This window comes from Lepidochelys kempii, chromosome 6 (genome assembly GCF_965140265.1).
Source record: "Lepidochelys kempii isolate rLepKem1 chromosome 6, rLepKem1.hap2, whole genome shotgun sequence".
In the NCBI taxonomy this organism is placed as follows: domain Eukaryota; kingdom Metazoa; phylum Chordata; order Testudines; family Cheloniidae; genus Lepidochelys; species Lepidochelys kempii.
In genome coordinates this window covers 114,101,729-114,128,916 of record NC_133261.1, presented here as the reverse complement: position 1 = coordinate 114,128,916, position 27,188 = coordinate 114,101,729, and the positions used below count along the sequence as shown (strand labels likewise).

Here is a 27,188-nt window from a genome sequence, read left to right as displayed (position 1 = left end):
ATCACCTAAATTATTAACCATTTGAATATTACCAAAATGTTGCTGTATTAGATCCTTGCAAAGGAGAGACAGATTAAACAGTACATGATGCTATGTGAAATGTATTCTATTTCAATAGGATTAATTTAATACTTAGTTGGTAAAATAGCTCCTCTGCATTTCCCCCCCCCCCCGCATAGTGAGAGCTGGTGCACAGAGAAGTTGCTCTGATCTTTCCACCAGCTTCTGTTATAATAGTTCTTTATAGACACAAGAATTTTATTTTCAACAGCCAATGGAAGCGCCATATTCTTTTTTAGATTTGATGCACAGCGGATATTACTGATAAATCTTAACACAGCAGGTATCATAACTGTGCCTTGCCTGAAGAAAAACCCCCCAATAAATGTAATGCTGGCAAAATGATACGGCCTCTGTTTGCTCACAACACTGTCTCCATAAATTAATGAGAAAATTTTACAAGCATTATTTTTAACATCTTTTCACAGTAGCTTTTTTGGATATTCTGAATTAATATCTTGCACTTTGCAGGATTGAGGCCTTAGGCTATTTGCTATGAGATCCATACAAACAGAACCCTCCACCATTACTGAAGGAAATAGAGTTGCACATGTGTGTAGAGGGTCTGCCCATGTGGAGCTTATTGCAGGAATGGGACTTTAGCTTCCATCACCTACTTCCTATGTCCATCATTTAAAAAAAAAAATGCTCAGTAAGATCAGGCTCTGGTGAGCTAGAGAGGGAGTTCTAAAAGTGGGCCTGTCTCACTGAAAGTGACTAGGAGCATTTTCAAAGTTGGCACTGACTTTAGATGACTCACTTGAGACAGGTTGGGCCTGATTTTCAGAAGTGCTGCACAGCTGGCAGCTCCACTTTAGTCACAGAGAACAGCAGATACTCTTCACCTTTGAAAGAACGAATCAAAGTGTTTCAGGATGTGAGCCCACTCCCAAAAAACGGAGGCACTCAAGATTAGTAGCCACCTTTGAAAATACTGACCTTGGTTTCTCACTCTCAGAAAGGACTGTAAGCAAAAGCATCTCAGCTGATCAAACCAACAGTGGTGAACAGGGAAAGGTGAAATGTCTAACGCACCAATCTTGCAAACACTTGCCTGCTTAAAGTTAAGCTTATGTATGAGAGCAGTCCTGTTGAAGTCACCAAGAAATCCCACGAGTGGTGTCTCTCTCCCCGCCAGTATGGACAGTATATCTAACCTACCAACTATTGTTGAGCAAGAGATCAATGGAAAAGCTGAAGTACAGCTGGAAAACTTTGCCTTGTAAGCATCTTAGACTCAATCCTAATCCCACTACATGGATGCATTAGGGGCCAATGCAGTAGTAATGACGGACCCCAAAATTATAGATATCCCATATAGTTCCTTATTGCAGTTGCCAGATGAGACTGACATTTCTCCATAAAGCAAAGGAGAGAGGTAAATATGGACAAATCAGCCAAGAGGCCAGCAGATTCATGCACAGTCCACATCTATTTGTCCCAGTTTAGGATGGGAAAGGGTAAGCGGTGTCTGCTACTCTAAAGTAATTCTCTACCAGGCTTGTACTTTGATTTTGAACCTGAGTGTTGATTCCCCCACTCTGCTAAATGTGAACGAACTCCTTTTATTAGGGCTGTGCTTGTTTTTTTTAAGCACTGGGTTCTTTGACATTCAAGAAAATGTAAAGGCTACCCTAACCTGGATTGTAGAAAAAAAATCTACTGCAACTATGAGTTCATGAAAAGATTGAGTATTCTACATAACGTGTCTAATGCTTTATTTCAAGATAAAAACAATATTCTGAAAAGGATAAGACATTTCAAACAAAATATTGTAATAAATATACAGCAGGGCCAATTCCAAGCTTAAACTACTATGTAATATGTAACTTTCATAACCATTTTGTCCAAGGAAAGATAGCAGTATTACATTGGTATTAAAAGATAGAAAGAGCAAAGAATGATCAAAACCCAGGTCGACACAGCTTTTGTGTTGACAGAAAAAAAAATCCAAAGCAGGAGAGTTTACCTGGGTATTTAGATTTACATGCAAAACTTTCTCTTATGGATTTAAGTCAGATCACAATATTACTGAAATATGTATCAGGGCTCATAGTCACAACTTGAAAATTAACAGATTATTTAGCCAGACCATTATTTAGCCAACAGACCATTAAGTCATTATGTGGGTGCCTTGACATAAGTAGACCAGATTATGGGGCCATTAGTGGGTCAATGCAGGAACCACACATGGGATTTATGTGAAAAATCTTTACAGAAAGATAAAGAAAAGCTGCATGTTTAATAATTTACTTGCATGGGCTGTGACTTCCAAATTCATGGATTCCCGAGTACTGCAATATTATTCTGTGGATCTCAAAACATGTCTAGAGGGCTGAAACATTAAGCCTCGGCTTTTACACCTTCTTTGAGGGGGTATGACAACATGAAAATAAATGCTAGCAGATGATGTCCCTTGGCCATGCCCCCTCATTCCCCGGACCCATCCCTTAACCTGCAGAACTCCAAATACGCTGTTTTCACAAAGTAACTTTTGCAGGGCTGGAGGGTGTGTGTACACACATGCATGTGAAGGAAATATTGTGTTGGTGATCATTCCCACCTAGAGTTTTGAGGAAATATATTTTGGCTGCATATTTGGTTGATTTTAATAGAGATATGGGCTACCTGCAGAGGATTGCTACCCCTGCTGATCCCAAGCAATTGGTCAAGCATGCAGTGGCCATGTGATTGAGCGCCAAACAACTGGGAGGAGGTGGTGCCTACCACTGGGGATCTCTTGGAAGGGTGAGAATGGTAACAAGTTTGGCTAGCTCTGAGAACTTCATATATCTGCTGTGGATTTTTTCAAATCCAAGTATGAATCATATTGTTTTCCATCAAATATTTGCAGTTCTACTGCTCTTTACTATTGTATCAAAAATATCACTCCTGGAATTCAAACATTTACATTTGTCCATACACATTCCATTCAGCAGAATCCACTTATCAGGTACCAAAGCAAACGACACATCTGTTCAACTTCAGTTATGGGCAGGAAACACCCTCAGTAGAAGGTCATTTCTTTTAAATAATACATAAATGGTACAATTAAATTGCAAGAATTAGTTTAAATAGCACACCTGACCAATGAGACACCATTCCTTGAGCACCCAAATCCCTCTGATGCTAGCAGGACTTTTGGGTGCTCAAGGAACCTGGTGAGAGCAGCAAGTGTTTTCAGGGTAATTAACAGGCATGAATTGGCATTTACTAACACTTCACCCTCTGTATTCAACTCCCTTTCTATCATAGCTGCTAAATGACTGTCAACTAAAAAATCTTAAATGTATTCATCTGAGCTCTGACAGCTGAGACAAATCACTTAGTCAACAAGTTTGTTTTCACAAGAATAGATCAATTAAGAAGATTCGGTTGTTTTGGTCATTTATAAGGGTATTAAATTTATATAATATTTTAAGTGTTATTTAGAGTAATCAGAATCCCTTTTAAGTAAGAATGTGTTTAAAAATCTAAGTTAAATTTAATCATTGTATAATCAAACTGCACTTACCTCTACGATGATTATACCAGGGTGGCAAATTGTAGCCCATGTAGTCAGTGCAGACCATGGCCACTTCCATCTTTTATACACTGATATGGCCCATGGAAACTACAGGATGCGGAACAAGATAGAAGTATGGTATGTTGGATCATATAGTCTCTATGGGCTGCACCGCCAGATTAAAGATGAGGGTGGCTGCAATCTGTTCCATTTTGTGTAAATTTATGTGTCGCCCTTAGACTGTTGGTAAATTGCCAATATAGCTTTTGGCTGGGCATACTTTGCATTACCATGTTACACTGGAACATTCAAAAGTCAAGATCGGCAGCTATTTTCATTCATGTGGCCTGATATACAAAGTAAACAGTAGTTGCGGTGGCAGTAATTCAGAGTCTGAATGTGACCACAGACAGTGCGTCACTCCAACAGGCTTTACTGTGTTGTTGTAGTATTCTATATGACGTGGTGAGCGTTAATTTCCAACTTTTGTCTTTTTCCAGCCAAGCCTACTCCAAGCCCTCTCAAAGGCCACTTGTCCCATGAGGAATGTGATAGTAAAATTACGTTTGTACCATTCTCTAGATTCCAGCACCAGAAAAACAATCAGTACAAGAAGAAAAAACAGAGGGGGGGGGGGAAAGAAAGAGGTAAATTGCATTAGCTGTTCTAGAGACATTGACACAACAATTCAGTTATGACCTACCTTTTCTTTCCTCACAGCATTGCTTCCCCTGTCTAATTAGGGCTAATTTGCCTATGAAAATTTGTCAGTATTACTATTAAGTACATGGTTAAAAAGAAGTCACACATTGTGTAATCAGTCTATGGAATGCATGGCTGCAGGCACCCAGTTTAATACTCTACTAGAGTTAGAAGGGTTGAATAGTTTTATGGCCAATTATACCAATTACATTTGAACTTATGCAAGTTAAGATAAGGGCAATCAAGTATCATGGTTCAGAGGGAAAGCTGATCATCAAGCATTCAGGGAGAAATTTCCTTCTTATACAGCACTGTACTATTAGCCAGGTGTATGTGTATATGCATGCATTGGGATGGGCAGAGTTGACCACTGCCAAACGCAAAAACAAGTCAATCTTGAAAGGTCAAATTATCTGATCCATTATGACAAATGCAATATATATTTTATTCAGCCAGTATTATGCCTTGCAAAGTTCATGGTCTTTAAAAAATAATATCTATTCCTTTAACCATTCTTTTGGTGGGGGAGAGGGGGGAAACATGCCTTTAAGTAATTCAGGGTCTGGGTAAAACAGTCTGCACTAGTATTTCACCTCTTGATAACTCATAACAAAACATACTTTCATTTGTGAGAAGGGTAAGGATTTGAAATCTCTTTCTAATTCCCAGTGGGCATCTGTCTATTTCACAAAACACTGCACTGCAGGATCTGGTCAAAACAGGCTTAGCACTGTTAGCACAATCAACAGGTCACACTAATAATATTGTAATGGTTTCTCTTTCCCCTTTACTTCCACAATGAGAATTATATATATGCTTCGATCTCATTTTCTGTTTATTTCCTTTGCTTACACTTTTACTCCAGTTTTTAAAACTAATTAGTGTTTTCAGTATAACTATTCCTAAATGCATATTCATGGAGCCAATGCAGTCATAGTATCAGTTAATTTTTAAACTGCACTAAAAAGCATAATGAATTTTCAAATTTCAACACTACTGCAGCCACAACTCCCAGTCCAGCTGGCAATGCTCAGAGTGTACAACTGAATGCATGAACAACAGATTCTACAAGCTAGGCCCTCAGAAATCAGAATGCCTATAATAAGCACTGCTATCTTCAGGGCTGTACAATTACACTTTATAATTAAAATGATGTAATTCTAGCCGGCTGAGCTGATTGCAGCATAGCAACAAGGACTAATTCAGGAAGAGATTCTGAACTCTTACCTGATAGGTGGAATATTAGCCACAGTTCACTACAGTGAGTCTTCTGATGGCCAATTCAGGGAGCAGCAAGGTCTGCTTTCCCAAGCACCAGGCAATGCATTTGCTACATCTGTAGCCATCTTATTCAAAATAACCACAGCATTTCTGAGTGTCAGTGTTTTAAGGCTATTGTTTTGTGTTTTTCTATTAATGAACATTAAGAAATTTTTTTTAAATGGTTCTTATGGTAAAAGTTACTGTACAAAACTCCAAACCACAATTCATAGTAAATGTGTAATATTAAAGATTAGAATGTTGTAGCAGAAAAAACACTAGTTCTAGTAGCACCTTAACACTTTTGGGTCCAATACTGTTCAGCACAACAGAGGAGAAAGATGCTGCATGCAAGAGTAAAGATGCTAAGTATCTCTCTCAGGAGTGATCTTGGATTGGGTTCACATACAGCAAAGAAAAACCCATACAACTTCAAGTACCTCACCCTACAAAACAAAACTAATCAATTTGAGTTTGGTAAGCTTATAGGTAAAAGTGGTCAAAAATAAAAAACAAGAATAAGTACAAATGCTAAATATTTAGTTTACATGGCAAAGTTTTCTATTTTCATTCACAGATTGTCACTGCTTAATTCAATGTTTAAAAGGGACACAGTCAACTAGAAGTCTACTCATTTTTTCAAAAGTTAACTGGTTTTATAATCACATTTCCCTATTGTAATTTTTTTCTCCCATTGTTGGGTGAAAGACCCATACAATAAAAAGGGAAACTGACTGAGGGCTGATTTAGCTCCCATCTAAGTCCATGGAGAGACGGATTAATTTCCAGGGGAGCTGGATCTAACTATGAATAGTGGAAATGCTCAAAGTGACTATACATGAAGTTCTGTCACATGCAAAGTAAACAAATTTGAAGAGAAAAATGTATTTTTTTTCCCTAATCTCTTTCAGCAATAACCACCTTAGGTACTACTTCTAACAGCAGCAGACAAAAAGTTTCAGACAGAAGAGCGATCTAAGTTGATGGTGTCCCTTTCACTTAGATGAATTATGTGTATTACTCCACAGGAAGAGCCACACCTACCTGTTATAACACATGTGCTTTTTAAAATTTTTACTTAAAAAGTCCTTGTAAAAATCTGCCATTTCTTCTGCACTCAATGTTACCTTTTGACCTGAAAATAAATTTCAACATAAATACATCAAGGTTGTTCTTGTGATTAATACACTGAACTGGGGACTTAGGAAATCTTGCTTTGTTACAGAATTCGTGTGTGACCTTGGGCAAATCACTTAGTAACACAGTTTCATATACTGTTCCCTTTCTCCCATTGTTTGTTTTGTCTATTTAGATTATAAACTCTTTGGGAGGAGGGACTGTCTGTCACTGTGTCTATACAGTACGATGGGGCTCTGATCTGATTTGAGGCTTCTAGGAATTACTGTAATAACTTGAAACATAAGTCTGCTATTATTAGATTGTACTTCACTTTCTATTCAAGGTTTAGTTTTTAAATTCCAAGGAAACTTATTTACTTGTGCTGAGTGCTTTTCCATTTAGTCATTATAATGTGATATTTCCTTTACCACATGTAGTTACATAAATATAAAGCAGATAATAATAGATAGGCCTTGGACATGTCCACATCAGACAGTAATAATAGTAAGGCAAATGTAATATTACAACATACAGTACTGTATTTAAATCTCAATTTAAAAATTGAAAATGAGCAATTCAACACTACCTTTTATTATTGGCAAGAAACCCATCAATATGAAGGCACTTTTTATTTTCTTTTAAAATCTGAAGCATTTAGATTTTTGGAGGTAGGCAAGTAAAGTATGCAGTCCCTATTAAACTCCTCTTATGGGGATGATTTTATTTTTTAAGTCTGCCAAGGCTCTGCTGCCTCAAAGTCTGAAACAGCTTAAAAATTAAAAAACAAACAAATACAAAGCAGGAATGTTAAACTACAGGGGAAGAGGATGGGCTGTTACAGTGTATATAAACATGGCTGATCTTGAAACTTATAACCCATTAAACCCTTTAACACTTTCTTGTTTTGAGCTTGATTAAAAAATAAATATTGTAAAACACTAATGGATCCCCATTAAAAGAAAGAGAAACAGTAAAGCAGTCATTAAGTTCTTGAATATCCATATTTAGTCTTTAGGATTTTAAAGGCTAACCAGAATCAAAGAAACTGTTTAAAACAGCTCAAAAATCCTGTTCTTCCTAGTCTTAAGCCCTGCCCTCAAGCTAGGAGGAAAAACTTGGCAATGGCTAAGTAGGCATTTCAAGTGCTGGGACTCAAAACTGCAATTCTGTTTCCTGCTAAGTAACCTACACCAATATTTACATGTTCTGAGATGCCAAATTTACTAACCATCTAGTAGATAACCTGGTGCAAAAGAAAACTGGTGGAAGCAACAAGAAAAATAAAAGCAAAGGGACAAGTTGTGTTGGGTCAAAAGTACCAGAACATGCAAGGAAAAGGATTCTTTCTACAGAGGAGTGCAAAAAAAGTCAGAGTTTTGGATGCTATTATAATTCTTATAATTGATAATTAATCTCAGGTTCTTTCCCATAGCAGACTACACCCAATATTCCCTCAAACTCCTCTCTGGGATTGAAGTGACGGGTGACAGCGTGATACAGATTCAATTATAACCTTAAAAAGAAAATAACTATATGACTAATGTACAAATTCTACTGCACTCAGTAGCCTGAGACTTTAATGGCAACTTCCAAACAAACTGTGGACAGACTTAAGTCTTATGTTGGTTCTGCAGTATCCTTCACTGTGATTGACCTATGGCGTAGAAAAATGTTTGCTCCAACACGTGTAACCAATGCAACTACACTTGTGGAGGAGTTCCAAGGAATGTCTACATTTACTGGTTTCAGAGTAGCAGCCGTGTTAGTCTGTATCCGCAAAAAGAAAAGGAGTACTTGTGGCACCTTAGAGACTAACAAATTTATTTGAGCATAAGCTTTCATGAGCTACAGCTCACTTCATCAGATGCATCCCTGTTACTTCTATATTCTGAATAAACCAATAAAAACAAAGCGAAAAACAACAAGGCAATGCAAGATTACCCTCCTTGTTTCTTGTAACAGAATTTAATTAGATGGTTTATTAAACACAAGTTATTGAGATCAACAGAGGTGTAACTGGGTGAAGTTTAATGGCCTGTGGTATACAGGAGGTCACACTAATGACCTAATGGTCCCTTCTGTCCTTAAACTATACATTTATCCTTTTCAGACACAAACAAACCACTTACTGTCATGCTGTAAAGATCCACTGCATTATGAATGTCTTATTTTTAGTTACATCTCACAAGTTTGAGAGTCGGCCATTCTACAGTAACTGTGTTGAGGCCAGGAAGCTTGGTGAGCAGCTGCTCTTTCCTCTGAAGTTGGCTCCCTCTTCAAGGATGTATACAGTAGAACCTTAGAATTATGAACAACCTCGCGAATGGAGGCTATTTGTAACTCTAAAATTTTGACAGGTTTCAGAGTAACAGCCGTGTTAGTCTGTATTCGCAAAAAGAAAAGGAGTACTTGTGGCACCTTAGAGACTAACCAATTTATTAGAGCATAAGCTTTCGTGAGCTACAGCTCACTTCATCAGATGCATATCGTGGAAACTGCAGCAGACTTTATGTATACACAGAGAATATGAACCAATACCTCCTCCCACCCCACTGTCCTGCTGGTAATAGCTTATCTAAAGTGATCATCAGGTGGGCTATTTCCAGCACAAATCCAGGTTTTCTCACTTTAGATAAGCTATTACCAGCAGGACAGTGGGGTGGGAGGAGGTATTGGTTCATATTCTCTGTGTATATATAAAGTCTGCTGCAGTTTCCACGATATGCATCTGATGAAGTGAGCTGTAGCTCACGAAAGCTTATGCTCTAATAAATTGGTTAGTCTCTAAGGTGCCACAAGTACTCCTTTTCTTTTTTCTAAAATTTTGGTAACTCTGACCAAAACGTTATGATTGTTCTTTCAAAAGTTTACAACTGAACATTGACTTCATATAGCTTTGAAACTTTACTATGAAGAAAAATGCTGCTTTTAACCATCGTAATTTAAATGAAACAAGCACAGAAAGTTTCCTTACCTTGTGACTTTTTTTTTTTTTTTTTTAAGTAGTTTAAACAAAGCACTGTACTTTATTTGGTCTCTGCTGTTCCTTGATTCCAATGTGTGGTTGACTAGTCAGTTCGTAACTTTGATGTTTGTAACTCTGAAGTTCTATTGTACTATATGAATTGTATAAACCTCAGGGACTGGAGCAAGAGCCTGAGAACGTGTCTGTTAGCATAGAAACATCAACCCAAGCATAACATGCACTTAAGGACAAACTCTCCAAAACTGAAATCAACTAGCTCACTGGGTTGATGGTGTGCAAGAGGGAAGAAGAAATCCTCCCCTTACACACAGAATAGTTATGGAGTTGCTACACTGAAGCTAATGCAGCCCCTAAGGCTGCAAGAGCCTCTATCCCGGGGTGGGCAAACTTTATGGCCCGAGGGCCACATCGGGGCTGTGAAACGGTATGGAGGGCCGAGTAGGGAAGGCTGTGCCTCCGCAAACAGCCTGGCTCCCGCCCCCTATCCACCCCCTCCCACTTCCCACCCCCTGACTGCCCCCCTCAGAACCCCCAACCCATCCAACCTCCCCAACCCCCCCACTCCTTGTCCCCTTACTGCCCCCACCCAGGACTCCCTGCCCCTAACCACCCCCGCCAGGACCCCACCCCCTATCCAACCCCCCCTGCTCCCTGACCCCTATCCACACCCCCGGCCCCTGACAGCCCCCTCAACCCATCCAACCCCCCCTGCCACTCCTTGTCCCCTGACCACCCCCTCCCAGGATCCCCATCCCTAACTGCCCCCCCCCCCAGGACCCCACCTGTGATCCAACGCACCTGCTCCCTGTCATCCCCCCCCCAGGAACCCCCCAACCCCCAATCCAACCCCCCCTGCTCCCTGACTGCCCGCCCCCAAACCTCCACCTCATCCAACCGCCCCCTAACCCCAACTACCCTCCAACACCTCCTGCCCCTTATCCAACCCCCGGATCCCCTTCCATGCTGCTCAGAACAGCAGGACAGTCTTATTGGAAAGCCTGGGACGTGGGCGGGCGCAAGCAACGCTGCCCACACGGCTGCAGGGGAGGGGCCGGGGGCTAGCCTCCCCAGCCAGGAGCTCAGGGGATGGGCAGGACAGTCCCACAGGCCGTAGTTTGCCCACCTCTGCTCTAGCCTCACAGCATACCCCCACCCCTGGGGAATGGTGGAGGGCAATGATAGGAGGAGCTATGCAAGAGCAGGTCCTCTGACCCCACAGGCACCACTGTGCAAAGAGCTACTGTAGAGATGAGTGGTCTACCACACCCCTGCACAGCCTTTCAAACCCTGACCAACCCTGCCTTGTTGTGCTACAGAACTGCATTGGCAGTACTGCCAAGTGATGCTCTGCATGAAGGCCGTGGCAGGATTTGCTCTTAAGTTTTTTTTAGGAGAGTTTAACCTATCCAGTGAAAACTTAAAGCTAACCAGAACCCTCCCTTTCAGAAAGCATTTTAAATTTTAAAAACCAATCACTAACCTGTTTCATCTTTCATTTCCAGACCTTTAGCCTTCAGTCTTGAGTAAATGAATTCTTCTTTTCCCTAAAATACATTTATTATAATTAAATATATTTAATTCTTGAAGTCAGCTATCTTACCGATCCATAGTTTCAAGAATATGAGCAATATTTATAAACCAGATAATGACTACAGTGTTTTCTACTTAAACCAATAATCAGTTAACTGGATCCTCTTCAGGAAACAATCATTTAGACCCAATCCTGTAAACTCTTAAGAATGTATAATTTTATTCATGAAAACAGTCCCACTGAAGTAAGCACTACTCATGTGAGTAAAGGTATGCATACGCTTACATGTTTTCAGAATCAGGACGTTACATTGTAAGTTTTAAATAAGGCAACATATCAGCTTTTGAGGTCTTCCTGCCTTATGCACATTACAGCTGAATTCACAGAAAGATCTTAAGCCTTTTAAAATAAATTCATAGTTACTTAACAGAATTTTAAAAATTGGCTGCTTTTATTTTAGTTTAAAAAAATGTCTTCTACCTTTTTAAAAAAACAAACAAACAAGAAATAATTTTCATCACAGCTGGAGGTGAATAGAGGAGTCGGTCCTCTCCGAACCTAGAATTCAACATATGCTACCCATGTAAGAAAAAAAAAATTGAGGGACCAGGAGTGAAATGCACTGCTTGTAACCATTATTTAAAAACACATCAACAGGACAGTAAAGTTGGTGAGGGGAGATATGTAGTGGTGAGCTGGAGCTGGTTCGTACCAGTTCACTAGAACCGGTTGTTAAATTTAGAAGCCCTTTTAGAACCGGTTGTCCTGTGGGTTTAAATTTAACTGGCCAAAAGTGGCGCCTTAGGTGCCGACTCCGTGGGTGCTCTGGGGCTGGAGCACCCACGGGAAAAATTTGATGGGTGCAGAGCACCCACCAGCAGCTCCCCGCCCCGCCTCCACTTTCTCCTCCTCCCCTGAATGCACTGCCCCGCTCTGCTTCTCCACCCTCCCACAGCTTTCCGCGAATCAGCTGTTTGCACAGGAAGCCAGGGGGCTGAGAAGCAAGCGGCGGCGGCGGCTTCGCACTCAGGCCCAAGGAGGCGAAGGCAGAGCGGAGGTGAGCTGGGGCAGGAGGGCGCGAGGAGAGCCGCCCATGCCGCAGCAGGTAACCTGGGGGGGGGGGGGGGGGGGAAGGGCCGGGGGTGGAGAAGCAGAGCAGGGCAGCACATTCAGGGGAGGAGGTGGAGCAGAGGTGAGGTGAGCTGAGGCCAGGCGCAGAGCTGCCGGTGGGGGCTCTGCACCCACCAAATTTTCCCCGTGGGTGCTCCAGCCCCGGAGCACTCATGGAGTCAGCGCCTAAGGCGCCACTTTTGATGTGATCAGTGGGGGGACCAGCTGCTCCCCCCCCCAGCTACACTCCCCTGCCACTAGGAGCCAGAGGGACCTGCCAGATGCTTGCTGGGAGCTGCCCCAGGTAAGCACTGCCAGGACTCCCCACCTTGCCCCCCGGCAGGTCCCTCTGGCTCTTAGGGGTGGGGTGGACACCCACTACGGTGGCCCATGAGACCCTCCTGCCCAGTTCTGGGGGCAGTCAGGGGACAGGGGAGGGGGGGTGGATGGGAGGTCTGGGGGTGGGCCACAACCTCCTCGTGGGGTGAGGAGGGAACCAGTTGTTAAGATTTTGGCAGCTCATCACTGGAGATATGTCCCTCATTTCCCCCTCAGTAATTGCATCTATGCCACTGGAGTTAGAACAGTAGCTCAGTTTTCAGTAACCAGCTTTAATCTCACATTCCAGATCCTCCAGAAAAGAGAACAGTCACAACCGTGTATTTTAATGTAAAAAATAAGCAGCAAAAAGTTTGGAGAATCTCTTTATACATCCTCAAGCAACAGTAAAGTATACACACTTTTTAGCTTTGCAGCTCATTATATGCACTCCTCAATATTGATAAGCCTATTTAATGGCAAAAAAGAAAGCTCTACTATTATATTAAAATCAGCTATAAAATCAGTTTAAAGCAAGGGATAAATAATTTCAAAACCACACCATTTACTAATAGTTTATAAAGGTAAAATAATAAGTTGTAGTGCTCTCAGGTATTCTGAACAGCTATATAATACAAAATGATCATGGTTCAATGTCACCATATAATGCAATTGTGAAAAATCTTTCATGTAGCTGAACAGAATCATGTTTTCTATCAGCTGCTAATGCTGCAAATTCTTAAGGAAACTCAGCACCACCAAGTGGCTTAGTACCTCATCTACATGCTCACCTTTCTGAATGACACATTCTGGCTTGCCCAGAATTGTTGGTTCCAAACTTGAGTTTCCTGTCTAAATTCCCTAAGTCTTCGTCCCAGTGGCGATTCATTTTTAGGAATATGAAATACTATTGGTCGGAGGTTTGAATGTCTGTCAGGAGGACCAATCCAATCATTGCAAGAATGTGCTGGAGGGCAGAAACTTGAAACCTAAAAAACCAAAAAAATGTTTTTAAACAAAGTTTGCATAGTGTTTCTTAGAAAAATATAATAAAATGTTTCACACAGCTGAGTCTAACCTTAAAACACAATAATGAAAACACAGAAGCTGTGAGAGTTCAGGTTAGCCTGATTTAAGTTTACATCAGTAATTCACTTTTACGATATATTTATCAATCTGTCAGAGAAGCACAAGTGACTGGGATACAATCACAGACACAGACTAAAGAAACACTTAGATCACACTTTCACTTCTTCATGTCATGGATCTTCTGTCTTGTTAATATATTAGATGGTAGCATAGGAGATTATTAGGTACAGGCCTCGTATATATTTTCATTTGCAGTTTTCCTTGCAGTTTATTCTTTGCTTGTGTATGCCTGTAAGAGTGCACAAAGGAGGTACTAACCAGTGGTTTGCTGAGGGCAGAGTAGGGAGAACTCCAGACTACTAACATATTCTGTTAATGACTCACTTTTTGAGTTTGGACAAGTAACCTACCTTCTCTGTACCACAGTTTCCCAATCTACAAAATCAGGGTGATATTTATTTATGTCAGAGAAGCATTCTGAAGTATGTAAAGCACTCTAAGATGAAAAGCAAGGCACTATAGAAATATAAATTATTGTATGCAACCAGCATTTTTAAAGTTAAGCTTCAAAAGGGACAAAGTTATTAAACACCACCACATTCTTATTTTTGCATTTATAATTAATCTTAGTTGTATCTCGTAGGCAGGTAAACTAGCGCCCATACGTGGTTCACACTTCATGAATACTCTCACTGATTGCTGTGGGACTATGCACAGTGCAAAGTTAAGTGCATGTATAAATATTTACAAGATTGGGTCCCTAATCTGATGTTCTTTAGTTAGAGAACTGAGTGAACAGGTAACCCCTGCACCGTGCTTAGAAAAAAAATTCTAAATACAGGTCTTGTGGAATCAACATTTAGAACTTCACTAATTTTGCTATACTGAGGAAATTCAGATTGTGTAAAGATTCTCAAACTCTAGCCTCTACTTGTATGATAATGTAGTAATTAACAGTCTAGACTTGGACTACAATATAAATAGGCTTGGAAAGATTAGATATTTACTGGTAAATGTCAGTAAATATTGCTTTCACCATATAGGCACAAATCAGTACAAAAATATTTCCATCAATAATTGAAATTTACAGATAAGCAAAGTAAGAAAAATGTTACTTGAGAATGTATTCCAGCTTGATTTAAGGATATTTACTTTGTCTATTTTCACAGAATCATAGAAACATAGGGCTGGAAGGGACCTCAAAGTAATCTATTCCAGACCCTTGAACTGAGGCAGGACTAACCATTATCTAGACCAGCAGTTCTCAAACTGTGGGTCAGGACCCCATTTTAATGGGGTCGCCAAGGCTGGCTTAGGTTTGCTGGGGCCCAGAGCCAAAGCCTGAGCCCCACCACCCCAGGCCAAAGCCCAAACCCAAGGGCTTCCGCCCTGCGCAGTAGGGGTCAAGTTACAGGCCCTCTGCCCGGGGCTGAAGCCCTTGGACATGCCCCCCTCTCCCGGCCCAGGCCAGTGGGGTATAACAGCCATCAAACCCCCAGTTGCGGGGTTTGGCAGCCAAGTTTTTACTATTATTATGCCTCATGCAGGTTCCAGGGCAGCTGGATATATCAAACCTGCATGGGATATATCAAAGGTGTCTTCTACAGCAGTGGTTTTCAAACTTTTTTTTCTGTCGACCCAGTTGAAGAAAATTGTTGATGCCTGCGACCCAACAGAGCTGGGGATGAGGGGTTTGGGGTGTGGGAGGGGGCTCAGGGCTGGGGCAGAGGGTTGGGGCGCAGGGGTGAGGGCTGCAGGGTGGGGTCAGGAATGAGGGGGCTCTGGGCTGGGGGAGGGGGGTGGCGTTTGGGAGGGGGTCAGGGCCCTGGGCCGGGGTGGAGCTGAGGATAATGGGGTTGGAGTGCAGGAAGGGGCTCTGCCGGGGGGGCCTCAGATCTGGGGAAGAGACATGGGGTTGGGGCATGGGCTTACCTCTGGCGGCTCCTGGTCAGCAGTGCTGCTAGGGTTCAGAGGCAGGCTTCCCACCTGTCCTGACACAGTGGACAGCGCTGTGCCACAGAAGCAACCAGTAGGTCCGGCTCCTACGCAGAGGCGCACAAGCGGCTCCATGCGGCTCTTGCCTGCAAGCACTGCCCCCACACCCCCCAGCTCCCATTGGTGGGTGCAGACCGCCTGCCTACGAGCCAGACCTGCTACTGGCCGCTTTTGGGGTACAGCGCGGTGTCAGAACAGGTAGGCACTACTAGTTTTTACTGTCCGGCCGCCAGGATTCCTGGGTGCTGAGCAAGGCGACCCAGTGCCTTGTGTTTTGGGTCGCGACCCGAACTTTGAAAATGACTGTTCTACAGGTGCTTTTCCCCTGGGCAGGTCAGGTCTGGGGAGAGGAGGCACGGCTGAGACCAATCTTGGGCTCCTCCCAGCAGAGGAAGGCTCGGCTCAGGGCTTCAGCCAGCCCGGCTAGGGCTCCTCCAGGCAGTGGGAGGCTCAGCTCGGGGCTTCCGCTGGCCCGGGACTCCTCTGGACAGGTGGGGGGGCTTGTAGCTCTGGTCATGGGGTGGTGGCTGCACACAAGGGTCTCAGGGCTCCACTGGCCACAGGGAGGGCATGGGCAGAAGGGGCGGAGCTGGGGGCTAGCCCGGGGTGGGGGGTGGGACTCCACTCACTGCCCATGGGCTTTGGCTTTGACCCTGCTGCTGCACCTGGGCCAGCAGAGCTCAGGTGGGCTCAGGCTTCAGTCCCCTTGCGGGTGTGGTGTCATAATTTTTGTTGTCAGAAGAGGGTCACAATGCAATGAATTTTGAGAACCCCAATCTAGACCATCCCTGTGTTTGTCTAACCTGTTCTCAAAAAACCAACAACAAGCAGCATTCTACAACCTCATTTGGAAGTCTATTCCAGTACTTAACTAATCTCACAGTTAGAAAGTTTTTCCTAATATCTAACGTAAATCTACCTTGCTACAGATTAAACAGACTGCTTCTTGGCCTACCTTCAGTAGCAGGGAGAACAATTGATCACCACCTTTTTTATAACAGCTCTTAACATAATTTGAAGACTGTTATTTTGACATGATGTTCACAATTTGTGTTTTAATAGTAATAAAGGTTTAATTTTTTTGAATCTCAGTATCTACTATCATTACATTATTGTTGTTGGACTGCCCCCCGCCATTTAATTTCCTGCAACTCTGAAAATTTAAATAGATAAAAAGAGAAAAAAAAATGTTTAAAAATAATCAATATTATCCATCAAAATTATACATTAAAAAAAGTTGAATTCTAACCAGCCTAAATATAAAACAGTATGTATAATAGTTCAAGACCCGCTAGATTTTTTTAAACCCCAAACAACGCTAACACTTGACATTTAGATAGTTCTTATGAAAAAAATCTCCAAATATTAATCCCCACATCAGCCCAAGAGGCAGGTAAATATTATCCTTGGAGAAAACAAGGCACAGAAGAGCAACATAACTTGCCAAGGCCATAAAAGAAATCAATCAGAAGCAGCAGCAGAGGGTCTGATTCCAAATCACTTGCTGACTCCGCCAGACCTCACTGTTTCCTAAGCAACACATGTACTTATTTGCTAATCCAGAGCCACATGCAGTTAAAAAGCGGCTAATGAGATTTTACGAGACTTGCCGTGACCCTTGGAAAATGTTTCGTTTCTTGAGAAGTGCGGTCCAAATACTACCGACCGTTTTACAAAAATCTCTTCAAACAGTTCAACAGGAAATGCAAGTAAAAGCCTCCCAGGAGTTAATTAGGTGCTGGCAGAGAGGGAGAAGCCCTGCTCCGGCTCTAGCAGGCTCCCTGCTCCCCCCGACGGGAACAAAGCGCACCAGTCCTGACACCCAGCGCCCGGCTGCACCCAGCAGGGGTCTCAAACCTGTACCCAAAACCATGGGGCTCCACGCAGGTCCAGCGGCCCCTGTCTGGAGCCTGAGGCAGGGGTGGAGTCCACCCTCCCGGAGGCGGGCTACAGAGTTCTGGCGCCCCGCTCTGCCTCTGGACCCCCCCACGCAGCAACACAACCCCGGCGGGGGCGGGCGGGCGGGCGATCGGGCTCTCCCTCCCTCCCAACACGGGGCCGGGCTCCCAGCGGAGACCTTCCCCGCCGTCACCCTGCGCCCCCTCTGGCGGTTTACCCGGCTCTCCGGCTCGTGGCCCCTGCCCGCGGCCAGGAGCCCCGCGCCGCCGCCGGCTCGGGAGAAGCAGCGGCGCGCCCTGGTCCACGCGCGCAGGCCGGCTCTCGGCGCGGCCGCCGCCATCGCGCCCCTCCCCTCCCCGCTGGCGGCGGCTTTACGGCCCTGTCGCAAGGAGAAGGGCCGCCCAAAACTTCTCCCTGCGGTGCGGCAGGCGGCGCAGCTGCGGCCTCTGGGCGGCGGCAGCGGGGGATAGAGCGTCTCGATCGGTCTCTCGGCTGCGCAGCTCGGGCTGCCCTTCGCTCCCTCCCCCCTGCGGCCCCCGCCTCGTGAGGGCGGGGATGGGGGTCCTCGGGTTAGCCGCCGTTTGGCCTGCGGGCTGCTGACAGCCGCCGGCGGCCCGCAGGTGAGAGGCCGGCGGGGAGGGGGGGACACCCTCTGTAGCCGGCCCATGTTCTGTGTGCGGGAGAATAGCGTCTGCTGAGCCGCGTGAGGGGGCGGACGTCGCGGGGAAGAGCAGAGGCTGCCTGAGGTGAGAGGTCGGAGACTGTCTGGGCTGTCTGGAGAGTGGGGGAAGCGGCTGACAAGGGGGCTGGGCTGCCGGCGGGGGGCGTGGAGGAGGGAGGGCGGTAGGGAAGGGGGCCTGGGCGGCGGGGCGTGGAGGAGGGAGGGCGGTAGGGAAGGGGGCCTGGGGGGCGGGGGGCGTGGAGGAGGGAGGGCTGGTAGGGAAGGGGGCCTGGGGGGCGGGGGGCGTGGAGGAGGGAGGGCGGTAGGGAAGGGGGCCTGGGCGGCGGGGGGCGTGGAGGAGGGAGGGCTGGTAGGGAAGGGGGCCTGGGCGGCGGGGGGCGTGGAGGAGGGAGGGCTGGTAGGGAAGGGGGCCTGGGCGGCGGGGGGCGTGGAGGAGGGAGGGCGGTAGGGAAGGGGGCCTGGGCGGCGGGGGGCGTGGAGGAGGGAGGGCGGTAGGGAAGGGGGCCTGGGCGGCGGGGGGCGTGGAGGAGGGAGGGCTGGTAGGGAAGGGGGCCTGGGCGGCGGGGGGCGTGGAGGAGGAGGGCCGTAGGGAAGGGGGCCTGGGCGGCGGGGGGCGTGGAGGAGGGGGGCTGGTAGGGAACGGGGCCTGGGCGGCGGGGGGCTGGTAGGGAAAGGGTTCCGGGCTGCCGGGGGGGACTGAGGAGAGGGGGAGGTGGGGTCTCCACGGTGGGGATTCGCAGCCACCTGTGGCCCCAGGGCCGGGCTCTCTCTCGCTGCCGTCCCCGCTAAGGGGGAGCCGGCTCTGGGCCCCGGCACTCGCTCTCCGTTCCCCCGGGGCGCCCCCATTGTGAAGTCATCACCTGCCGGCGGCGGGGTGGCGCGGCGCGGCCCGGCGTATCCCGGCCCCTCCTGCAGGGATGTAGCGAGTCCGGGTTCCGGGGGGATCGAGGCCTGCTCCAGGGGACTGTCTTCCCCCAAGGCTGTTGGCTGGGGTAGGCGCCATGTGGTCATCCCGGTGTGTTGGGACTAGGGGCCATCTCACACTCCCTCCCTGCATAGAGGGGTCGCGGTGCCGGCTGGGGATGGTTATGGATGCTGCTTGAGGACAGGTGGCGCTGTAAGGGCGGGGGAGGGTGAAGAGTGAAAGTGATTAGTGAAGGGCTGCCGGGAGTGGTGGGGCGGGGCGTGAAGGGCACTGAATGAGGCAGGAGAGGGGTGCCAGGGTCAGGTGGGCGCAGGTGAAGGGCGGAGGCGGTGGAGGGGAGGGGGATGAAGGGCGCTGGGTGTGGTAGAAACAGGTGTAGATTGTCAGGGGTAGGTGGCTGCGCGTTAAGGGCACCGGATGGTGGAGGAGGCTGGTGAGGCTTGCTGGTGGTAGATAGATGTAGGTAAAAGGTTGACAATGTTGGTTGTCTCAACAGTTTATAATCCCTGTTCTGAATAATGCAAATGATTGGGAAGGGTGTATTTATTTACCAGTTGGGGGGGGTGGGTATAAATATTGCACTAAAAGATTAAGGATTGGAAATTGCCTCCTTAATTGTCTTCATTACTGAAGGAACCAATTTGTTCTGCATTGCTTGTAATTGTTACAGCTGAGGAAGTGAACAAAGACTTCTATCGGTGAAAATTCAAAAGTGCATATTAGGGCTGTCGATTAATCACATTTAACTCATGCTATTAACTCAAGTTTTAATTGCACGGTTAATAGCACACCGGTTGAAAATTATTAAATATTTTGGATGTTTTCTGCATTTTCAAATGTATTGATTTCAATAACAACACAGAATACAAAGTGTACACTGCTTACTTATTAGATTACAAATATTTGCACTGTTAAAATGATAAAAGAAACTGTATTTTTCAATTCACCTCGTACAAGTACTGTAGTCAATTTCTTTAGCCTTAAAATGCAACTTACAAATGTAGAATTTTTTTTTTTTGGTTACATAACTGCACCCGGGTGAAAGTAATTTTGCAGGCTGGTTTGCAGGGTGGCTGGGGTCCTGGGCAAGGTGGGAGGGTGGTTCTGGGCCCCCAGAAGGGGCAAGGCCTTGAGCAGAAGGGGCGGGGCTGGGGCCAGACTCCCCCAGCCAGTGTTGCCTGGCCCACACCAGCTGGGGTTCCAGCGGTGATTTAAAGGGTGTGGGGCTCTGGCTGCTGCTGCTTTAATGTTGGCTGTGTACCGGCCCATACTGGCAGCCACTTTCTTACTGGTACACTGTACCGGCCCTTACTGGCTTACTTTAATCTCTAAACTGCACTCAGAAACAAAACAATTTTGCTTCCCACTTCTTATGTACAATGTCACCAGAAAGTGAGAACAGGTGTTCGCATGGGACTTTTGTAGCCAGCATTGCAAGGTATTTACATGTCAGATATGCTAAACATTCGTATGCCCCTTCATGCTTTGGCCACCATTCCAGAGGATATGCTTCTATGCTGACGATGCTTGTTTAGTTTTGTTTTTGTTTTTTTTTTTTAAATGCATTAATTAAATTTGACTGAACTCCTTGGGGGAGAATTATATGTCTCCGGCTCTATTTTACCTGCATTCTGCCATATATTTCATGTTATAGTAATCTCAGATGATGACTCAGCACACGTGTTCATTTTAAGAACACTTTCGCTGCGGATTTGGCAAAACGCAAAGAAGGTACTAATGTGTGATTTCTAAAGATAACTACAGCACTTGACCCAAAATTTAAGAATCTGAAGTGCCTTTCAAAATTTGAGAGGGATGAGGTATGGAGCATGTTTTCAGAAGTCTTAAAAGAGCAACACTCTGATGCGGAAACTAAAGAACCCAAACCACCAAAAAAGAAAATCATCCTTCTGCTGGTGGCATCTGACTCAGATGATGAAAATGAACATGCATCAGTCCGGACTGCTTTGAATTGTTATTGAGCAGAACCCGTCATCAGAATGGACACATGTCCCCTGGAATGGTGGTTGAAGCATGAAGGGAAATATGAACTTTTAGTGCATCTGGCATGTAAATATCTTGCACCCCTGCTACAACAGTGCTATATGAACACCTGTTCTCACTTTCAAATAAAACTGTGAACAAGAAGTGGGCAGCATTATCTCCTGCAAATGTAAACAAACTTGTTTGTCTGGGTGATTGGCTGAACAAGAAATAGGACTGAGTGGACTTGTAGGCTCTAAAGTTTTCTATTTTGTTTTTGAATGCAGGTTTTTTTGTACATAATTCTACATTTGTAAGTTCAACTTTCATGAGAAAGAGATTGCACTACAGTACTTGTATTAGGTGAATTGAAAAATACTGTTTCTTTTGTTTTTTACAGTGAAAATATTTGTATTAAAAATATAAAGTGAGCACTGTACACTTTGTATTCTGTTATAATTGAAATCAATATATTTGAAAATGCAGAAAACATCAAAATATTTAAATAGTATTCTATTATTTAAGAATGTGATTAATTTTTCTAATTGTAAAAAGAAAAGGAGTACTTGTGGCACCTTAGAGACTAACAAATTTATTTGAGCATAAGCTTTCGTGAGCTACAGCTTATGCTCAAATAAATTTGTTAGTCTCTAAGGTGCCACAAGTACTCCTTTTCTTTTTGCAGATACAGACTAACACGGCTGCTACTCTGAAACCTTTTTTAATTGTGCGATTAATTGCGATTAATTTTTTTAATTGCTTGACAGTCTTAGTGCATATCATTTAATAGGAAGAAGCTTGCAGACAACATTAGAAATAGATGCACAAAAGAACAGGGAAATACTGTATGTTTTGAAGTTAAGTGGTTCACTCCTTTTTTTTTTTTAAACTTACACCAGCAAATAAAGTCTCTGCAGCTTTTTAGCTCAAATTAGTTTATTAAAGTGACTTGAGGCTTTATCAAAGTTGTTAAAGGTAGTATTATGAAATATGTCAGTCAGCGTCTGACATAATTTTGTCATAGTTCTTATTCTTGCTTTATTTGTAGCTCAGTTGGAACTGGAGGAAATAAGATAATGGATATGGGTAACCAACACCCTTCCATCAAAAGGCTGCAAGAAATACAGAAAGAAGTCAGAGATATTGAACAGCAGGTGGTGATTTTCAGTGGCCTGTCTACTGACAGGGATTACAAGAAACTGGAGAGGACTCTGACTAAACAGCTTTTTGAAATAGATTCTGTAGATACTGAAGGAAAAGGGGACATTCAGCAAGTGAGAAAACGCGCAGCCCAGGAAACAGAGAGACTACTCAAGGAATTGGAGCAGAATGCAAACCATCCACACAGACTGGAAATAGAGGCCATATATAAGGAAGCTCAATCATTGGTGGAACGTGAGATCACACCTTTTTATAAGGGTGGCAACTGTATAACGGATGAATTTGAAGAGGGTATTCAGGATATTGTATTGAGACTCACTCAAGTGAAAACTGGAGGAAAAATCTCGTTACGGAAAGCAAGATATCGCACTCTGACAAAAGTGTGTGCAGTTCAAGAGATTATAGAAAGCTGTATAAAGCAGCAACCTTCCCTGCCACTCTCCAGTGATGCACATCCTTCAGTCTCAAAAATTAACTCTGTTATGTGTGATGTGAACAAGGCTAGGGGAACTCTTATTGCAGTCTTAATGGGAGTAAATAACAATGAGACTTGCAGGCATTTATCCTGTGTGCTTACAGGTCTGATTGCAGATTTGGATGCTTTGGATGTTTGTGGTCATACAGAAATAAGAAATTACAGAAAGGAAGTGGTGGAAGAGATCAATAAATTACAGAAATATCTGGATTTGGAGGAGGAAGCAGACTCTGCTCATGCTTATGACTTGGCACAAAATCAATCCATTCTAAAAATAGAAGAGATCCGCAAAAAAATGAAAGAAGTTCATTCTTTACTTTTCAGGGCTGAAAATGCTTCTGATTTGTACTTGGGATGCAAGGCAGAACTGCAAGGTTTAATTGCCCACTTGGATGAAGTGAGTCCAGGAAAGAACCCGTGTATCAGAGAAGCCAGGAGAAGAGCAGTAATAGAAGTGCAAACTCTTATAACATATATTGATTTAAAGGAAGCACTTGAAAAAAGACAAATGTATGGTGAACAAACTGTTGTGGAACACCAATCCCATAAGGCAGTCTGGAGTATTCTTGGACACTTGTCTCAGATTCAGAGGGAAGTGCTCTCTTTTGATGGAAACAGAACTGATAAGAACTACATGAGACTAGAAGAGCTCCTCACTAAGCAACTTTTGGCACTTGATGCTGTTGATCCACAAGGAGATGAGCGATCTAAAGTTGCCAGAAAGCAGGCAGTAAAGCTTGCACAGAATATTCTTTACTATCTAGACATGAAAACAGATGAGTGGGAGTACTAGAAAAGCAGTGGCCTCATGTTAGATATTGCTTTCTTTTTTGCACTTTATGTAGACTGATAGTTCCCATGAGCCGCACATGATTAAAAGTTGTGTTTTTATATTCCCTCGGGTTGTGGAGATTGTGTAAATAGTTGGCTTGACTATATAACAGCTATCCCACACTTTCACCCACTTGCCATGGCAATTGTCAGTACACCTTTTTTTCAGTTTTGGTCACCATGTTTATGTGGGAGATATGGCTTTCTTGAGGAACTGTATAAGTATCAGAGTCTAATATTTGGTCAAACTGTTTTTTTAAAGAAACCTAATGCAAAAGTTAGAGAATGCACATTTCTCAAAGATGCAGGAATTTCCTTAAAATACAGTACTGGAAAAACTATGAAAAGAAGACTGGGAATTTAAGATTATTGGCCAAATGCACGGTTAGATCCATCAACTTTACAGCAGCATGGACATACTTTTAATGTGTTATTCTAATCAAAAGATTAAATACAAAAAACTGTTGGCTATTCATTTCTGTGTTTGATTTGGTTCCATCCATTTCACCTTATTGCGTTTTTGGTTTTACAATGTAGCAGTATTATAATAAATGTTGGAAATTAACATTTACTTACATAATGACTGGTTGTGTCCATTTTCTTGTGGTACTGGACATCTAGGAAAGAGTCCCTCAAATTCAGGCTGTCATCTTATTAGAAGGTAGCTATGAGACTTGAAAGACAGGAAAACTATAGCATTAGATAAATGTGAGTTTATAGATCAGATAAATGTGAGGTTTTTTTACTGCCATCCATAAATCCCTGAAAACTGCACTGGATTATCTTTAATTGCCATTTAGATGTATTTTAACTCAGTTATTGGATCTGGATTTGATGGGTCTTCTCAGCAACCTGTGAGAACGGAAATCACTTTAAAATGACTTAAGTCAGTGGGTACTTCTGATTTAACCTTGTAAATATAGTTAGTCACAAAATTGTTCATAATTTATATGTCACATTTCATACTGGTCATATGTGATCTCAGACATAAGACTCAGAAAAGGCTTGCTTATCGTGTGAAGTCTCTTCCTTCAACTCACAAGCAGTTAGGTTAGTTCTGCAGCTTGTTAAATAAACCTGATCATATTTCTGCATGCACTTTCCTCTTCCTTTGTGGATATAGGAATTTAGTAGCCAATATAAATCATACCAAAAGTGTGCTACTGTAGAAATATCCTACAGAATGCTACACTAAATGGAATAATGGGTCAAAAATGTGTTTAAAAAATAGCTGTTTTTCCACATAGCTCCTTTCATGTTAGATTTATAAATTACTGCTTTGTAGTGGTTTATTTATTTGCAACATTTTAACAAATGTAAATAATTTCAGATATTTTATATTTTAAATACACATTAATTAGAGAAAACAAAATATTTTTTGTGAGACAAGTGCCTTTTAATAACACCTTAAAGTTACACCACCTTAGATAGATACAGGAACTGTTTGTCTAATGGCAGCATGATCCATTTATAGTCATCACTACCAACTGGATTTTTCTGATTACAATTCAGCTATAATATGTATCAAATTAAATAAAGTGATCTATTAGGGTTCAGCTGTGACTAGATGTTTGAGAGTGGAACTTGGACTCAGGAAATTTTGGTTCTGTTCCCAACTCCCCACACAGTGACTTGCTTAGTGACCTTGCGCAAGACAACCAGTGCCTCTGATTGGAAGAAAGGGATAATAATAGTTACTCACCTTTATAAAGTGCTTTGAAATCTCTGGATGAAACAAGCTATGTAATTTCAAAGTATGATTATTTTGATTCACTGAATTTTTGTTCTACTGTTGACTTCTTTGCAAATTATTTGTCAAGGAATTTTTTTTTAAATTAACTATAGTTGATAAGTCATAGCCCAGTACAGAGGATGCGTTCTTCGGATGCTTCTCCCTATTTTTTGAGTTCATGTGGGGCCTTACCTGTACCCATCTCTTCCCTTTATTTTATTTTTTAATCAGATCTGCTTGGAATTACAGTTTAACTGATCTACTTTTGCATTTCTTATTCTGTTGGCTAAAACAAATTGATTATTAATGGTGTTACACATCTGAATTATTTTGCTAATGTTTACAAAGATCATTTCAAACTTTTTGCTAAATACTTAAATTGTAGTCATAACTTCTAATATACACTTGCAACTTTCATGATGTAACAATCGGATAATGCTTATTATATTTAAGTTTAATTACTATGATAATTGTGACTGTCTGGTCTCTTCAACGGTTAGATGTACAGCCATTGTTTAAAAAAATCAAAGCATTCATATTCCTCTGTAGGTCATGTGAAGCTTTCAACATTTCTAAATTTTTTCTGTAAAGGTGAAGAAAATAGTTTATATTTTTTTTATTTAAGATTTGCTCATCTCAGCTTTTGTGAAAGGTTGATTCTTTAAAAAGGCAAAAGCATCAGATGGATTGAAAAATGATTAACTCAATAGATTCCAGTACCAACATATTGTGTGATCTTAGCTTTTTGCATATTTAACAGTCTTCTGCTCATGAGTTAAATGTGCAGCATTTAAGATTTGTGGAAATCCTTATCTGGTGCAGTATTTGTAAGCAGTTTGTGCATGGATAGTAAACTAAATAAGCCAAACCAAAAAAGTATGGTGCATGGATTTTAGAGAATCCTGTGTCTGTGCTGCAGAATGTAATTTCTTTGTGTTGTATACAAGATGGCTGGGGAACACACTTGCTTTCTGGTAAGTAACTATCCAGCAAGATGTAAAAGGACCAACTCACAAAAAACCTACTTTTATTAGTAAGTGGAATGTAAAGGCTTTGGTGCATGCTGTGCTGTTACATCTTAGCAAAAGAAATGAATGGATGTATTTTTTGTTATGTTTTGAGGAAGTTGTAAATCATGATACTTGTTTGCCGATTATATTGATTTATGAGCAAGTTTGATCTGAAGTATCCCAGTGTCGATTTTGTGGTAATCCACAACCATTTCCCCCCTCCTTCTTTGCAGTTTAGTGGAGATTTTGTTGTTGTTGTTTGTTGTTTTTTTGAAGTATGCTTAATGGAAAAGTTTGTAACTAATGATTGTACATAAATCTTCTTTAAAATGTATATATCCAAATTTATCTGTATGCATTATACGGCCTTGGTATAAATTCAAAGTTAAATATTGTTTTATTGTATCCTTAATTATTAATAAAATATTTTGCTGCAGTGTACTTGCTGTTGACTTTTATGTTCTATCCTATTGCCTTTCCTTAAATTTTTGAATGTTAATTATCAGAATGTAACTGATTTCCCTGACAGGAAACTCTGAGTTTTTATTAAAGAAAAAGAGGCAAGTTTGTGTTATCATCTTTATTTTCCTAAAAAAACACAGTAAAGAAACTAAATTTTCTGTAGGATTCATTCATCTCCATTTTAAATCTTGCTTCTTCAGTCTGCTGTATATGCAGACTGTGCACCAAAATAATTAAATCAATTTTAATTTGCGCTTTATTTCAGTGCAAACCTGTCCCTGGAGTCTCTTATTTTTGGTTCTCTTTTGATTGTATAATCTGTTATTACCTTATAAAAGACAATCATTCTTTCC

The 27,188-nt window shown here is 42.8% G+C and overlaps 2 protein-coding genes across 8 annotated transcripts in view; one reads left to right on the top strand and one right to left on the bottom strand.

Moving 5' to 3' along the window:
- Positions 1-18,332, bottom strand: part of COA8 (cytochrome c oxidase assembly factor 8) — a 72,126-nt gene extending 53,794 nt beyond the window's left edge. Inside the window, exons 1-5 of one of the 3 annotated variants that reach the window (XM_073349784.1) lie at positions 17,792-18,322; positions 13,383-13,580; positions 11,113-11,176; positions 6,572-6,662; positions 4,013-4,143 (exon numbers count right to left, since the gene is read on the bottom strand). In XM_073349784.1, coding sequence (XP_073205885.1) covers positions 4,038-4,143; positions 6,572-6,662; positions 11,113-11,176; positions 13,383-13,580; positions 17,792-18,241 — 909 coding nt within the window. In that variant the 5' untranslated portion in view covers positions 18,242-18,322 and the 3' untranslated portion in view covers positions 4,013-4,037. Of the gene's footprint in view, positions 1-4,012; positions 4,144-6,571; positions 6,663-11,112; positions 11,177-13,382; positions 13,581-17,791 lie in introns of those variants that run through there. The other 2 variants (XM_073349785.1, XM_073349786.1) reach the window with 2 other exon arrangements.
- BAG5 (BAG cochaperone 5) lies at positions 17,990-26,937 on the top strand. 5 transcript variants are annotated; one of them, XM_073349774.1, is made up of 2 exons: positions 17,990-18,320; positions 22,218-26,937. In XM_073349774.1, exon 2 carries the CDS (start codon positions 22,241-22,243, stop codon positions 23,591-23,593), a length of 1,353 nt encoding a protein of 450 aa, XP_073205875.1. In that variant the 5' UTR covers positions 17,990-18,320; positions 22,218-22,240; the 3' UTR covers positions 23,594-26,937. The 5 variants fall into 5 exon arrangements, with proteins under 5 accessions (XP_073205875.1, XP_073205873.1, XP_073205877.1 ...); XM_073349772.1 differs by having other exon boundaries at positions 17,991-18,320; positions 22,213-26,937; XM_073349776.1 differs by lacking the exon at positions 17,990-18,320 and adding an exon at positions 18,986-19,248.
- The last annotated feature ends 251 nt before the right edge of the window (positions 26,938-27,188 follow it).